The sequence below is a fragment of the Tachysurus vachellii genome, chromosome 9, assembly GCF_030014155.1.
Source record: "Tachysurus vachellii isolate PV-2020 chromosome 9, HZAU_Pvac_v1, whole genome shotgun sequence".
Lineage (NCBI taxonomy): Eukaryota > Metazoa > Chordata > Actinopteri > Siluriformes > Bagridae > Tachysurus > Tachysurus vachellii.
In genome coordinates, this window is record NC_083468.1 from 9,875,386 (window position 1) to 9,891,475 (window position 16,090).

Below are 16,090 nucleotides of genomic sequence, written 5' to 3' on the forward strand. Positions count from 1 at the left end.
AATACTATTAAGACCCATCGAACTGAACGTGTAATGCTGATGTTTTGCAGCTGTGGGTTGGAATGCCAGCATGGTACGTGGCAGCCTGTCGTGCCAACGTGAAGAGCGGAGCCATCATGTCTGCTCTATCAGACACCGAAATCCAAAGAGAGATCGGCATCAGTAACCCGCTACATCGCCTCAAACTGCGCCTCGCCATCCAGGAAATCATGTCATTAACCAGCCCTTCGGCTCCGCCCACTTCCAGAACGGTAACACACCCATTTTAAACTTTTGGGTGTAAATCACTTTCTGCAAATCCCTAAACCATCCTGTAGTCTTACTTTTTTGCTGTTTGTTTGTTTTTGGTTCTAATGGCTTGAATGGTTTGTCCCAGTCGGCTCATTTAAGAGCTGTTTTTCACCCGCCTGAAATTTTCGCACAGAAATACTTGCTGCTTTTTTCCATCAGTTGTTGGTCCAGTGCCAAAGGATTCAGCTGTTTTCATTTATTTTTCTGTCATTCATTAAATTTTGTTGCTGCCAATATAAGCCAGCTAAACGGCAGTAATCTTTATTGTGGCTATTTCAGTCTCGGGTGGGTGGAAAATGGTTCCTGTTTTTTTAAATGTACAATGCAAATCTCTACACAACCCTTTACAGTACACACACATGAAGAGAAGAATATGTGAACTTATTACATATATGTGATCAGAAATACTACAACACAGGGTTTCTCTTTCGGAGAAGGATCTAAGTAGAAGCATATAATCCTGACCTGTACAAAGAACGACAATTGTATATCCATCAAGAATCAGGATACATTCCCAAGAAAAAAAAATTCAATTTAAATCTCTGCTTCCTGTTTTTCAACAATGCTTCATACTGAACAGAGAATTTCTTGTTAACAAGTTTGTTCTGTTTGGTAAAAAAAAAATGTTTCTATTTCTATCCTCTCACTGTTGGTCTATTTCTTTCTCTCCTGAATGGAGCATGACTCTCCTCTTCTTCAGTTTGACTAACACACACTAGCAGGGTTACATTCTGGAGGCAACTGCTTTAGTATCCGCATCCTTCTGCGAGGTAGCTGGTTCATCACGTACTCTTTACACCTGAGTCCTGAACATGACACTCTTAGTGCTATGTTGTGTGACGTGCTAATTTACCTGCGTTCATACATGCAAGGGTTCTGGAGTTTTTTTTTGTGTCCATGTGAAACAGAGCCATGATTTCAGTGTAGTGTTTTTAACTAAGCGAAACAAACATTAAAAAAAGACCGCACTCACAATAGCTACATATTCAATAAAAGACACTTGTTATTCGCTCCTGGAAATATTTCAATTCAATAATTGTTGCCTTTGTGTAGCAGGATGTAAGTAAGATGTACATTGAGAAGGATAAGCAGGATGTTGCCCTGAAGCAGCTGTCTTCCAAATATAGCATGTTCTGCCATCTGAATGAAATACAATAACAGTGATCTGAATGCCTGGTGCTTGAAGAATAACTGTTTCTCTCTGCCTGACTGATCTGTTCTGTTACTCATCCCTCTCCCCACATTACTCCATTTTCCTCATTCGCGGATTCGCTCTTGTGGCGGGTCACACTGTGGGTCATGTGATCGGGGTGTTTAGTCCACGGGGAATGTGTGGGTTACACATGAGGAGATGGAGAGCCTGGCAGCTACACCACTCACGGTTAGTGACTCGGCCTGGACACATTCATCCCTAACCCTCAGTACCCTTTATTTATTATCCTCTTTAATTCATAGTTAATACTGTAAGTGTCTTGTTTAATATTTCTTGTGTGTGTGCGTAAGATCATATGTATGTGAGGGTAATATGTGCTGTGTGTGTGTGTGTATACAAAATTTTCCTATAGCTCAGTGCTGTGTGTTTGTGTTCAAAATTCTGCTATAGCTCAGTGTCGTGTGTGTGTGTGTGCGCGTACAAAATTTTCCTATAGCTCAGTGCTGTGTGTTTGTGTTCAAAATTCTGCTATAGCTCAGTGTCGTGTGTGTGTGTGTGTGTGTGTGCGTACAAAATTTTCCTATAGCTCAGTGCTGTGTGTTTGTGTACAGAATTCTACTATAGCTCAGTGTCGTGTGTGTGTGTGTGCGTACAAAATTTTCCTATAGCTCAGTGCTGTTTATGTACAAAATTCTGCTATAGCTCAGTGTCGTGTGTGTGTGTACATACAAAATTTTCCTATAGCTCAGTGCTGTGTGTTTGTGTACAAAATTCTGCTATAGCTCAGTGTCGTGTGTGTGTGTGTGCGTACAAAATTTTCCTATAGCTCAGTGCTGTGTGTTTGTGTACAGAATTCTACTATAGCTCAGTGTCGTGTGTGTGCGTACAAAATTTTACTATAGCTCAGTGCTGTTTATGTACAAAATTCTGCTATAGCTCAGTGTCGTGTGTGTGTGTGTACATACAAAATTTTCCTATAGCTCAGTGCTGTGTGTTTGTGTACAAAATTCTGCTATAGCTCAGTGTCGTGTGTGTGTGCGCATACAAAATTTTCCTATAGCTCAGTGCTGTTTGTGTACAAAATTCTGCTATAGCTCAGTGTCGTGTGTGTGTGTGTGTGTACGTACAAAATTTTCCTATAGCTCAGTGCTGTGTGTTTGTGTACAAAATTCTACTATAGCTCAGTGCTGTGTGTTTGTGTACAAAATTCTACTATAGCTCAGTGTCGTGTGTGTGTGTGTGTGTACGTACAAAATTTTCCTATAGCTCAGTGCTGTGTGTTTGTGTACAAAATTCTACTATAGCTCAGTGTCGTGTGTGTGTGTGCGCGTACAAAATTTTCCTATAGCTCAGTGCTGTGTGTTTGTGTACAAAATTCTGCTATAGCGCAGTGTCGTGTGTGTATTCAAAATTCTAGTCTTAGACAAGAAGCTTTTATTGTCTTTTAAATCATATATAGCTGACGCAGTGTGTAGTGAAATAAAATGATGTTTTATGTAGCACTATGGTTCTGGAGGAACAACATGGAGCTAAGGACTGAAAGTAAGTAGTCCTAGCCACATAAAGTGCAATGTGTGCAACCTAGTGCAAGATGAGAGACAGTGAAGCCAGACAAAACAAGACAGTGTGCATTCAGTATGTTGCACAAAACATTGTGCAAAGATATAGGGTCGTAATCATTAGAGGTTTGTAAACACAGGGTGAGGTATTGAATTGTGTTGTGCAAAATAACAATTTAAAGAATGTGCGTAAACAGCGATTGAGTGTGTGTGTGTGTGTGTGTGTTCGTTTGGTAAGATTCAGTTCTGGGTGTTGGAGTTTGATGGCTTGAGGGAAGAAACTGTTACACAGACTGGTCGTGAGGGCCCTAATGCTACGGTACCTTGTTCCAGACGGCAGCAGGGTGAAGAGTGTGTGTGAGGGGTGTATGGGGTCATCCACAATGCTGTTGGCTTTGCAGATGCAGTGTGTGGTGTAAATGGCTGTGACAGAGGGAAGAGAGACTCCAGTGATGATCTCAGCTGTTCTTACTATCCACTGCTTGATCCGAGACAGTGTACTTCCCAAACCAGACAGTGATGCAGCTGCTCAGGATGCTCTCAATGGTCCCACTGTAGAACATGGTCAGGATGGGGAGAGGGACCTCGGTTTCCCAGGACGTAGAGACACTGTTGGGCTTTCTTGTTGATGGAGCTGGTGTTGAGTGACTAGGTGAAGTTCTCTGCCAGATGAACACCAAGGTAGTTGATGCTCTTGACCATCTCCGCAGAGGAACTGTCGATGTTCTATCAACATTCAGCGACAGGTTGTTGGCTTTGCACCAGGCAGTTATCAGTTACCAGACTCTTCCTTCTTGCTGAAAAGAACCACCACAGTCATGTACTATAGCTCAGTTCTCCTTGGGATGTGTGTGTTTGTGTGTTCGGTCCACAATTCTATAGCGGAGTTCTGTTTTGAGTGCCTGTGTGTGTACACAATTTTACTATGCCTCAGTTCTGTAGTGTCTGTGTGCACATGTGTGTACACAATTTTACTATGCCTCAGTTCTGTAGTGTCTGTGTGCGTGTGTGTGTACACAATTTTACTATACTTCAGTTCTGTAGTGTGTGTGTTCGCAATTGTACTATACCTCAGTTCAGGAGTGTGTGTGTGTGTGTGCAATTTTACTATACCTCAGTTCTGTAGTGTGTGTGTGTGTGCGCAATTTTACTATACCTCAGTTCTTGTGTGTGTGCAATTTTACTATACCTCAGTTCTGTAGTGTGTGTGTGTGTGTGCAATTTTACTATACATCAGTTCTGTTGTGTGTGTGTTTCACACTAATGCTGTAATAACTACTTTTAAGGCTCACTAACAATCCTCTGACTTTTCTCTCATGCTAATGCTAACCATGCTAACATCAGGAGGATGACGAGGGCAGCTGGGCCCAGGTTCGAATCTCTCTCCTTTGCTTATTTTTCCCTTTTCAACTAAACTTGCAAACACAAATCATATGAACATGATACCAAGACTTTCACATAGTGGGTTATGAAGTGTTAATTACAACAATGACCTCGTCAGTGTAGACATCCTTTGCTTAGATGTTGGAAATTGAAGTAAAGAGTGAGTTTTAGTTCATTTTGTGTATCTGCGGTAAGACTGACTGACACTCACTAGTATTACATTAGTAAATCGTAGTAAGAATGAAACGTGGAATCTGATGGAATGCACTGGTGTGCACACACACACATGCACTTTGTAGCAGTCCACTATAGCAAGCATTAAAGGTGGGGTCTCCGATGTTTGAAAGCCAATGTTGACATTTGTAATCACCAAAACAAACATGCCCCTTCACCAAATCACCAAACACACACATACATACATACGTAACCCAGGGAACTAATGGAAAGAAATGTCTTTATCATAGCTGAAAGGAAGAACAATACGATTGCAGATAAACAAACAAGCAAAAATGACACACAAGCATAATCATGCAAAGGACAGCATATATTAGTTCTGTGAAACAAAGCAAAACCAACGTTACTCACCTATCAAGAAGGAAAAAGGCGACTTTGGCGTCTTAAGTAAAGTTGGCCGCATATTCACAGATTCTACATTACTACGATAGAAAAGAGCTGTTATTTGTGTAGTAACAGCGTTTAGCTCAGGAGTTATTGACTCGGGGGAAACTCCAATCTGTGAATATGTGGCCAACTTCCCGCTCCTTCGGTTCTCTCCAGCGCTGGAAAGCTGATCCTATATTAACACAGGTCCTACTTCTTGCCATATCAATGTTAAAAACGCTTTCTGCTAATGTCACACATGCGCACTGAACACTCTCTCCGCCCATATTGACAAGACCCGCCCCTTTCTGCTCATTGGCTACACGTTTGTTTTGGTTTTTGTTTAGTTTGTCGTTCCGACTCATTTTCTGAAGCATTTCTCAAACATCGGAGACCCTGCCTTTAAGTGCTGCTTGTTGAACTGCTCAGCAGACTGCAGTCACACACGCTCTAGTATATGAAGGCTTTAAATACCACCTTTGGGATTATTTATTTTAATCAGATCGTTTTGTTCTAATAAAATTCTGTTCATGCTTACTCATAATAATGCTGTTCTTTCAAGCCACTTAGAAGCCAGATGTAATTTAATCAAAATCAATATGAAATCATTTTAAGACAGTTAAAAAAATTTTTTTCCCCCCAACCCCATTGCCATAACTCTGTTTGGTGTGATGAGACCAAGTGGTTACCGGAGTTTGAGCTAGAATTCATGCTGGAGGAAAAAGAACAAAAAGCCATGTAAATGTCAGCATCAAACTCTTTTCACTCCAAACAGTGAAACTTCACTATTTAATCATCATCAATTGGTTAACCTGAAATTGTATGTCATGTTTATACATATTTGATATGTACGTGTGCAGACGCTCGCTTATGGAGACATGAACCATGAGTGGATCGGGAACGAGTGGTTGCCCAGCCTGGGTTTACCTCAGTATCGCAGCTACTTTATGGAGTCTCTAGTGGATGCACGTATGCTGGATCATCTGACCAAGAAAGACCTGCGTGGCCAGCTAAAGATGGTGGACAGCTTTCACAGGTACACAACTATTAATTATACCGCAGCGAACACTTCTATAAAGTAAAGTAAATATTCAGTAAGTAAATAAAGTTTAGACAAAAATGTCTGACTGGACCTTAGCAAGTGAAAATATCTTGAACATAGTCAAATGTATGTAGTATTTCATACCAAGGATAACATACAGAATCTAAGATTATTAAAGTCTTATTTTTTTGGGAATTTTGATCATTTTAAGCAAAACAATTACCAATAGAACAGGAAATGCTATTATAAAAGGACATACTGGATTAATCTGTTTCAATAAGAGATATTTTCAGTTTCCTCGTTTTCAGTGAGGAAATAGAAATAGGTTGTGTGTGTATGTGCGTGTGTGTGTGTACGTTTTTCTAACACTGCATGTGTTTATATGTGATTGTGTGTTTGTCGTCTAACAGAAACAGTTTCCAGTGTGGTGTGATGTGTTTGAGGAGGCTAAATTATGACCGGAAAGAACTAGAGAAAAGACGAGAGGAATCCCAGCTGGAGACGAAAGGTCAGTCTGCCAGGATGTGATTATAAATTTTAATGACATTTGATAAGTAAGCTACTTGTATAATATAGTAGTTCTCAACTGATTTTGATTGAAGTGCCACATTTCAGTGATCAGTGCTCTTGTACTAGACTGTGTATATCTTTAGAAAACTTTAAGGGAAAGAACATATGTTCTTTCCCTTAAAGTTTTGTCTTTCTTGTCTGAATTTTTATTTTATTTTTTATTTTTTATTTTTATTTATTTCTTTATTTTTTTCATGGTCCACAAATTATCTGTAAGTACTCATTTGTGAAGAGGACTGTTTTGTGAAGTGGCCTGAAGTAGGTGTACTGTTGATTATGTACTATATGATCTTCTTAGTCTAAAGACATGGGCATTAATATGGATTAGGCATCCCATCACATCTATAACAGCCTCTCTCTGTAGGGTTTCCACTTGAGTTTAGAGCGTGGCTGTGGGGACTTGTGCCCGTTCAGCAACAAAAGCATTAGTGAGGTTAGAACAACACTTCATTCCAAAGGTTATCAAATGGGTTTAAGGTCAGAGCAGGGCAGGCCACTCTCGAATAACAAAGTCTATTGCCCAAAAAAAAAAAAAAAGGAATCCCACAGATGCCAGTGGTTTCCAGTCTAATCTGCAAAGTGCTGGTGTGGGTGCATGTTTTCATTCCAATAAATCCCCACCTGATTCTTCTAGCTAAGCAGGTTTAAAATACTATGAGGTGTGGTTTCTGCTTAGATTTAATAAAAAACTTGCATAACACTGGATAATGTTGGACAACCCTGGTCTGGATTGTTTGTGCATGTTGTTACTTTAACATAATGCTTCACTGGACCTAAGGGGTCTCACCTAAACTATTATCCTTCCTCCACAAAAGTTTACATTTGGTAATATGCTTTTATGCATGAAGGGTTCTTTTGGCATCCTGTTATAACCTGTTAAGGCTGTTATTTCAGTGCACTTGTTCCTGGTTCAACCATTCCAACATTCAACTTTTTTTCTTTTATTTTACGCAGACGTCCTGGTATGGAGTAACGAGCGTCTGATTAAATGGGTGCAGTTTATTGGGTTAAAGGAATATGCAGACAACTTGCAGGAGAGCGGTGTGCATGGAGCGCTAGTGGCCCTCGATGAAACATTCGATCACAACACACTCGCCCTGCTGCTGCAGATTCCCACTCAGAACACACAGGTGAGCATGGGTTTGAATCCTGTTAAAAATAATAAGTAAAATGATGGATAAAAACGTAGAATAAAGAATAGCGTTTCATAATTTTTTTGTTAAATGTCTAGTAGAACGTTAAAATAATAATATATAACAATTACATGTCATTAAAAATGACATACAGGCACAGCATTGCAACATTGCTTCAGATACAGTATATTTTGCCATGAAGCCTCACTGTGGTGTCTTTTTGTTTCTTGTCTGTGTTGCAGGCGAGATCAGTGCTGGAGAGAGAGTACAATAACCTGCTTGGTTTGGGAACAGAGCGGAAACTAGAGGAGGTTTGGTTCTCTCTCCTGTTGTCAAACACTTGCAAATGTTCAAAACTTTGCATTAAGAAACTTGATTCAAATGGGGATGGGGGGAAGCATAAACCACCTAATAAAGCAGACCTTCCAAACCATTCTTCTGCATGGTTATTGTAGGTAATGTAAGCTAAAACAAAACAGAAGCAAAATTCTTCTCATTAAATTTAACAATAAGTAATATTGCTTTCTAAATGTACATGAATAGAATCAAAAGCCAGCTTGAATTACCTCGTCTGGGTTTCCCGTGCAACATATTCCTCACTTCTATTTTAATAGGGGGGACAAAAGCCGGCGAGAAAAAGTGCAGAGGGAGTAATGTGAATTTAAATCTGTTGCACAAAAAATGTACGTGTCTGGCTTCTAAAAATAACATGGGCTACAGAAAAGGAATCAATTAGGCTGTCCTCTTTCCCAACAGTCTAGCACTACCGCTCTCCTCCTCCCTGTCATCAGCAGGATTATAATGAGTTCAGTGGTAAAATGGAGAAGTGGAACATACTTTTTTCCCTTTTCTGTAACCTGCAGGATGATGATAAGAATTTCAGGAGAGCTCCATCCTGGAGGAAAAAGTTTCGCCCCAAAGATGTCCGTGGTGGCTTCAGCTCCGACACACTGCCTGCTAACTTCAGAGTGACCAATAGCACATCCACTTCACCTGCCATTCAGCCCAAGAAACACCAGCTGGACGGTACATACAACTTTAAATACCATTTCAGTGTGCACTCAGCTAATGTATTTCAGATACACACTAACATTTAAACTCAAGTACTATGGTGCCTTACCAAACAACACCAAACGCTGACCAGTGCACATTGTCAAGTACCACTGAACACCAACATACTCTATCAGGCATCAACAAATACTAACAATATCCAATACACACCAGTAGACACCAGTATAAACTAATGCCAGTGAGCACCAAGATTCCTTTCCAAAGACCAACACTTTCCAATACACAACAACATTTACCATCAAAAACCATTAAACACCAGCGTTCTCTTCCAGATAATGGCAAGCAAACACCTTGTAATCGGAAAAAAACTGAGAGCAACTGCCTAATACACACCATAATTTACCATCAAATACCCAAAAAAACACCTACATTTTTTCTGGATAACAAAATAATACGGCAACATTAGCCAATACACACCAACATTCACAATCAAATATCACTGAACACCAGTGTTCTATACACATCAACGTTTACCATCAATTGCCATCAAACCCCAACAACCTCACCCAGATGACAAAAACACCAGCATTTCCCAATACACCCTAACATTTACCATGAGATGCCGTCAAACCCCAACAATCTCTCCCAGATAACACCAACACTGACCAATACACCCTAACATTTACCATGAGATGCCATCAAACCCCAACAATCTCTCCCAGATAACACCAACACTGACCAATACACCCTAACATTTACCATGAGATGCCATCAAACCCCAACAATCTCTCCCAGATAACACCAACACTGACCAATACACCCTAACATTTACCATGAGATGGCATCAAACCCCAACAATCTCTCCCAGATAACACCAACACTGACCAATACACCCTAACATTTACCTTGAGATGTCATCAAACCCCAAAAATCTTTCCCAGATGGCAACAAACACCAACATTGTCTAATAACCAACATTCAGCATCATACGCTAAAAATACATTTACTATTGAACATACTCACATGTTCTCCAAAGACATTATCACACACCCCAACACACTAATAATGGGTTGATTGTGTATTTGATGATGAAGGTGTGTCCTGGGGAATGTTGGATCAGTGTGTTCCGAGCTTTAGTTTGAGTTGACATGCATCCCTAAGGTGTGCTTATTACTTACAAATGCCCCTCGCATGTCTCTCTGTGTAACACAATTGTCAGTTTCTGTATGAGAGTGTGCTGTAAATGAGGCTTCGGTGGACTTTCCCCTCTGTACAAGAAGACAATTTAAAGGTTTCACTTGTGAAAAAAGATCGCAGTGCACTTCAGTATGGCTGAACAGTAAATAAATAGTAAATAAGGTTATATTGTGTAGCTGCAGTAGCTAAACTCAAACCAAGAGTAACCTGAATGAGGCCTAAAAGTCTGTGAGGAGCAGGTCAGTGCCCCTCGTCATTAGGGTTTATCTGTAATTGAAACATTTATCTGTGTAATCTATTCACAGTTTTGTTTTCTGAATGAAACGATCCTATAAACACAAAGCCAGTGTTACCTGTCTGATAGCTGTAAAGGGTATGCTAGCTATACACTTTACTTTTGGACACTAAATGTATTCAGTCTCACAAGTAAAAAGGGCAGTGACATAACACTGTAGAAATTATTCTAACTAAGAACTGCTGTTTTGGTGAAAATCACAACTAATCCGTGGATGCAATTCTAACTTGTGTGTGTTTAACTGCTTGCGCATGTGTCGGCTGGTACCGCAGGGAGTGTGAGTGGCGTTCAGAGGCTCGACTCTGCTACAATCCGAACATATTCCTGCTAACCCAAAGCCAGGGTGAGTCAACACCATTCAGACCCACAGCTGCTTGTGAATTTCGAGTTTGCTAAACATGTGACAGTAGAAAATGTTCATATCATCATAACTGCCTACACTTTTTCCCAGTTTGTAATGAGCGTGAAATGTCTAAGAGCATCGGTTGCATCTCATTCAGCATGTTTGCGCACAGCCTCACTCTACCCCCAGCCCCCTACCCCTGACTGTAGCGTAACACAAACACAGACTAGGATATAAAAACATCATAAAACCATAATTCTGTTCATGCTCCTGAATGTGTGTAAAAGTATGCATGAGAAGACTAACTAGATCAACTTGAAATCTCTTTGCATGGATTTTTGCAGTTTTATATATGAAATTTCCTGTTTGCTTATTTTTTAGTACGTTTACAGAATTTTGCAGAGGCATTTATCCTGAGCAGCACAAAGAAATGCCTTGTAGTCACTAAAACACTTCCTCATTCCCGTTCACTAGGTCCGGAGTCTAAGAATTTGAGAAATTCTGTAAAATCCAGTCAAAAATTAAGACAACAACACACACCCCTAAAATAAGGCAAATTAAACAAATCACTTAATTATAACAAGAAGTATGCCTCCGTATATATACACAGAATGGGTTGGTGTGTCTGCGCATCTTCTGTACCCCTTTAAATCAGTGATGTGGTGTTGAGATTTGCCTTTTCACACTAAGGACAGCTGAAGGACTCTTACACAACTATCACAGAAGGTGCAAACGTTCACTTATCCTCACGAAAAACGCCATATATTAAGCGCAAGGGGGTGAAACATTTTAACAGGATGATTAGTTAAAAGATTAGTGCAAATTGTTTTTTTCTTCTGGGAAATATGTAAATATTTTTTGTAGCTTATGAAGGTCAGTACTAAATAAAAAAAAAAAAAAAAGATCTGTAAACAAAATAATAACTTTTCCCTTTTATTGCAACCGAGCAAGGCTAAGGTTAACATGTGCTTCGTCTGAGATTCATGAAGCCATTTCAATGGTATTGTAAGGTAACATATTATACTGTATTAAATGCACTGTTCTACATACATAAGCTCACAGAGGCCCATGATTGGCTAGTGCCGTTGTGACTGACAGCTCTCTAGCACTCCCAGGCACACAGCATCGTCAGGATATGAACTTGCAATCTCTCTACAGCAGGCTGACCCATTTTCTGTTGTCGTACAGGGACCACTGTCTTAAATTTAAGCCAAATTACAAGTGCAAAAATGTCTGTTCACCTTCTGACCAATTAGAATCAAGAACTGTGCTGTATATATATTTACATTTACAGCATTTAGCAGACACTCTTATCCAGAGTCACTTACATTTTTATTTCAGTTTATACACCTGAGCAATTGAGGGTAAAGGGCCTTGCTCAGGGGCCCAGCAGTGGCAACTTGGTGGACCTGGGATACGAACCAATGATCTTCCGATCAGTAGTCAAACACCTTAACCACTGAGTGTATATATGTATACCACAGTGTATATATAATAATAACTAGAATGTGTCATCATCCAGGATGAATGAATGTTTGGCAGTGATCATGATATGAACAGTAATGGTGAGGAACTGGTGTTATTAATACACTAACATGTTGATGCTCAATTAAAGTGTTGGACGCTTCAGTGTTCCCGGTAGTAATACAAACATGTCTCTACCTCTCCCTTTTCTGTCTTTCCCCACTTGTCCATGTCTCCATTCGTCTCTCCTCCCTGCTCTCAGTTTATGCTCATTATCTCTATAGGTGAAGCGACAGAAGAGGAGGCGTCCCCTTCAGGCTGCGAGTCTAATGCACAAGCACTCTGAGATTCCCGAAGGTTTATCATGACGTCTCCGAAGTAGAGGACATATTTTAGATTTACGGATTATTCTATTTATGGGACATTTCATATATTTAGTTATGTTTATGCATCATTTGCCTTTTCTTCTTCTTTTTTTCCCCCATAGCATCTTTAACTCTTTCAGGTGTAACTGAATGTATTACAGATCTGAAGTTTGTACATTTCTATCTAATCAAATCTTTTTTTTATTATTATAATTTTTTTTTTTTAAATAATCCTCATTTCCTTAATTGTGTCCATATCTTTGGTTTGTGATGCTGAAACCTGAGCTGATTCAGATTTTTGTGACTGACTTTTTGTGATATAATTTCATCCCCTTACTTCTGTTCTTAAATCCATTCGGCTGTTGATTTGTTGACGTATTATGTGAATATCAGAATTGGTGCATATCTTAGAGCATTTGTTCCACGACCCTGTGGTACTTATTATTATGATTATAATGATTATAATTATTCTTATTTCAACCCCTCTGTCTCTTTCCTATTTTTCTTGTCTGATACCAAAACATGTGATAAGCCATAAACGGTAGCAATGACGAGGGCTACTTTCGGATGCATCTTTCAGCAGTCACCTTTTCCACATGCTGAATCTCTCCATTCCTTTTCTCCTGCACATGAGACACGCATGAAGGACGTGTGTATAGGTGTGTGTTTGTGCGTATGTGTGTGTGTGCGTGTGCTATTCTTCTCCGCTGGACCAACCTCACTGTGGCCTAAGCTCTATTTGCAGTGTCCGAAAATTGGCGTGATTTGACCCTCCACCATCTGATTAAGCCTTACATCCCTCTGTTTTTATTTATTCTGCTTCTCCTCGTGCCATCAAGGCATTTTAACCTTCTCATGAGTCATATCAAATAAAAAGGCTGGACTGTATTCTAACTTTTTAGAGAGTCACATTCTTTGACCTGACAAACACAAGTTCATCCCCTGCCCTTCTGTCTTTTTGCCTCTTTTTAAGTCTCTCATGCACAATTCCAATCATGTGTTTTCCTCTCTATTGTTAAAAAATCTCTCCTCTTGTAACAGAAATGCTGTACAGTCTGAGTACTTATGAACTATTTTTTATCACAGTATTATTTATTGCTTCCTTTCAATAAAAAATACTGATCCCTATTTTCCACTGCCAATAAAAAGACTAAGTCTTTGCTTTAAAAAAAAAAAAAAAACATACCGAGCTGTGCGTCTTTCTTTTAAAAGAAGCTGGTCTGTTCCTTCATGTGTTTGGGTCTTAAAGTAATAAAACTCTGTTAGGAAAATAATCCTAAGCACCATGTGACAAGTGTTTTTTTTATTCTTATTCCACAGCGATTTGCCAAACTTTGCGTTTTTATCAAATTGATAAAAATGTGTTTTAACCGTCACATTTATGTTATGGAATGTCTGCAAGACAAGTCAGGTCCTGTTCCCAGCTTGTTTTTTTTCTCCTTCACTCTCCTGAAGCTAATAAGGAAGCAGCTTCTTTCCTGATCATATTGATTCTACCTTATATGTTAAATCACAGCAATTTGCTTGTTAGATTTCAGTTTTCTGGACCGTCTGTCATTTTGGTTTTATTTTGTAAAACACTATTTAATAATGCAAAGCAGCTTTACAGGTATATAAAAATTCCCGATATAAATTAAGAGATTTATTCCTCATGAGCAATCCAGAGGTGACCGTTATGAGAAAAATCTCCCTGAGACAATATGAGGAAGAATCATTAAGAGGAACCTGACTCAAAGAAGAACACATCCTCGTCTGGGTGATACCAGATAATGTTTTTATAAATCATTTCCTTTCTATAACTGTACACTATAGTGTAGTCACGTGCAATTGGGTAAACTAGAAACTTATGAATTTGAGAATCAGCAGCAGCATTAAGCAGCCTTCAAGTGCTGAGACTTCAGCCAGAAGTAGGGCATCAAGGTTTAGATCAGACAGGATCACTGCTACCTCAGGAGTAGCATGTGTAGAGACAGAATATTAGATATGATTAAGATCATGTGGATGTTATGAACAGTGTCCCTACAAGTAAGGGATCTGCAAGAAAACCTATGACAGCAAAAAGAAAACATTCAAGTCCCTGTGTACAGTATGAACTGTTACTACAAATGGGTCATTAATATAAAGTTGTGGTTTGAATTAGTTAGATGAGCTGTTCTTAAAAAACGAATATGGATTCATATGGCAGGTCATGGGTTTTCCAGATGATTTTCATTTTGTCCAATTCACTTTGGCTACCTTCACTTTCTAAGCTGCACAATTCTGATGTTGCTGTTACATTTATCCAGAGCAACTTATGTTTTATACAACTGAGCAATTAAGGGTTAGAGGACCTGGGATTTGAACTCACGACCATATGATCAGCACCCCAAACCAATTAACCGCTAAGGTACTACATCCCCACATGTTGTGCTCTCATGATCTGCCTATGGTTAAGATTTGTAAAGTGATGCATATTTAGAAATGTACTTCCTGTCCCCTGAAACACACCACATACACACCTAGTGTTCATTCTATATGATTCACATGTGTCATGAACAATAAATATGTAACTTAAGTAAAGTTTGAGACAATCCATTGTAATAGAAGTCCTAGGGTTTAGAGTCTGTGTCGTATTATTTGGTTATGCTGCTTCTACGTGTGTTGAAAAAAGTTACTTGATTTCTGAGGTTTAGTGGCTCACAAAGTTTGTTCGTCCTTCCTGTGATTCAGGGGGGTTTCTCCAGGTACTCTGATTTCCTAGCATATTCTAAAGATATGTTGTAGGCTGATTGACAATAATAAAATGTCTAGTATTGTGTGAAGGGTTGCACCACATCTTGACTGGGATAAACTCCAGGTTCCCTGCAACCCTGTGAAGGACATATGGTTCAGAAGATGAATGGATGGTGTTCGTGTTCATACATGGCCACCTACTGTGGTTCAATTTTTTGTTTGAGAAAAGTTTGCACTGTTTCCTGTGCACATGATTCTGAAGAAGAAAAAAAAAACAGTCTGGGTCACAGGAAGTCAGAAAAATGGTTGTCTCACTTGAACCTGGTTATATGAATATCAGAGCAAAAGACCTGACCATCACACCCATATTTGGTTCTTCCCCAAACGGTTGGAAGCACACAATTGTCTAAAATATTTTTGTTTGCTTTAGTATTAGAATTTCCCTTTACTAAATCTAAGAGGCCCAAATCTGTTCCAGCACGTCGCTGCACCTGTGCTCAAAGTCCGTATAGACATAGTTTGCGAGGTTTGCAGTAGGAGAACTCGCCACAACCTCAGTGAACACCTTCAGGGTGAACTGGAACTCTGACAGTCCCCTACACCTCCTCACCCAACACGAGTGCCTAACCTCTAGTGTTCTTGGACTGGATTCGGTCCTCAATCAAGGTCTATTTCTGTGTTCTCACTTAACCACACACCAAGAGGAACACTGAATGTAAACATAACATAAACATAAACCATTATGGAGTTTCCTCCACTGATAAACTGATGATCACTTGAGTCCTGGTCCTGGTCTATGGGTTCTTTGGTGTTCTCTCACCTTCGGATAACATGCTAGTAAATAAATTGGCTAATTTAAACTGACTCTTCAGCATCGAACTAGCATTCCATCCAGGGTGTGTTCACACTTCACACCTGTCGTTCCCAGGATAGGAACTTACTTACTGCAGCTTTAACCAGTCTCTCATTTAC

At 39.6% G+C, this 16,090-nt stretch overlaps 1 protein-coding gene across 5 annotated transcripts in view; it reads left to right on the plus strand.

Moving 5' to 3' along the window:
* ppfia1 (PTPRF interacting protein alpha 1) overlaps positions 1 to 13,554 on the plus strand; it is a 70,888-nt gene extending 57,334 nt beyond the window's left edge. The window contains exons 21-30 of one of the 5 annotated variants that reach the window (XM_060877597.1): positions 51 to 251; positions 1,610 to 1,672; positions 4,348 to 4,374; positions 5,847 to 6,022; positions 6,439 to 6,536; positions 7,553 to 7,728; positions 7,974 to 8,042; positions 8,595 to 8,757; positions 10,507 to 10,577; positions 12,304 to 13,554. In XM_060877597.1, the coding sequence (XP_060733580.1) occupies positions 51 to 251; positions 1,610 to 1,672; positions 4,348 to 4,374; positions 5,847 to 6,022; positions 6,439 to 6,536; positions 7,553 to 7,728; positions 7,974 to 8,042; positions 8,595 to 8,757; positions 10,507 to 10,565 (1,032 nt within the window). In that variant the 3' untranslated portion in view covers positions 10,566 to 10,577; positions 12,304 to 13,554. The remainder of the gene's footprint in view (positions 1 to 50; positions 252 to 1,609; positions 1,673 to 4,347; positions 4,375 to 5,846; positions 6,023 to 6,438; positions 6,537 to 7,552; positions 7,729 to 7,973; positions 8,043 to 8,594; positions 8,758 to 10,506; positions 10,578 to 12,303) is intronic. The other 4 variants (XM_060877598.1, XM_060877600.1, XM_060877599.1 and 1 more) reach the window with 4 other exon arrangements.
* The last annotated feature ends 2,536 nt before the right edge of the window (positions 13,555 to 16,090 follow it).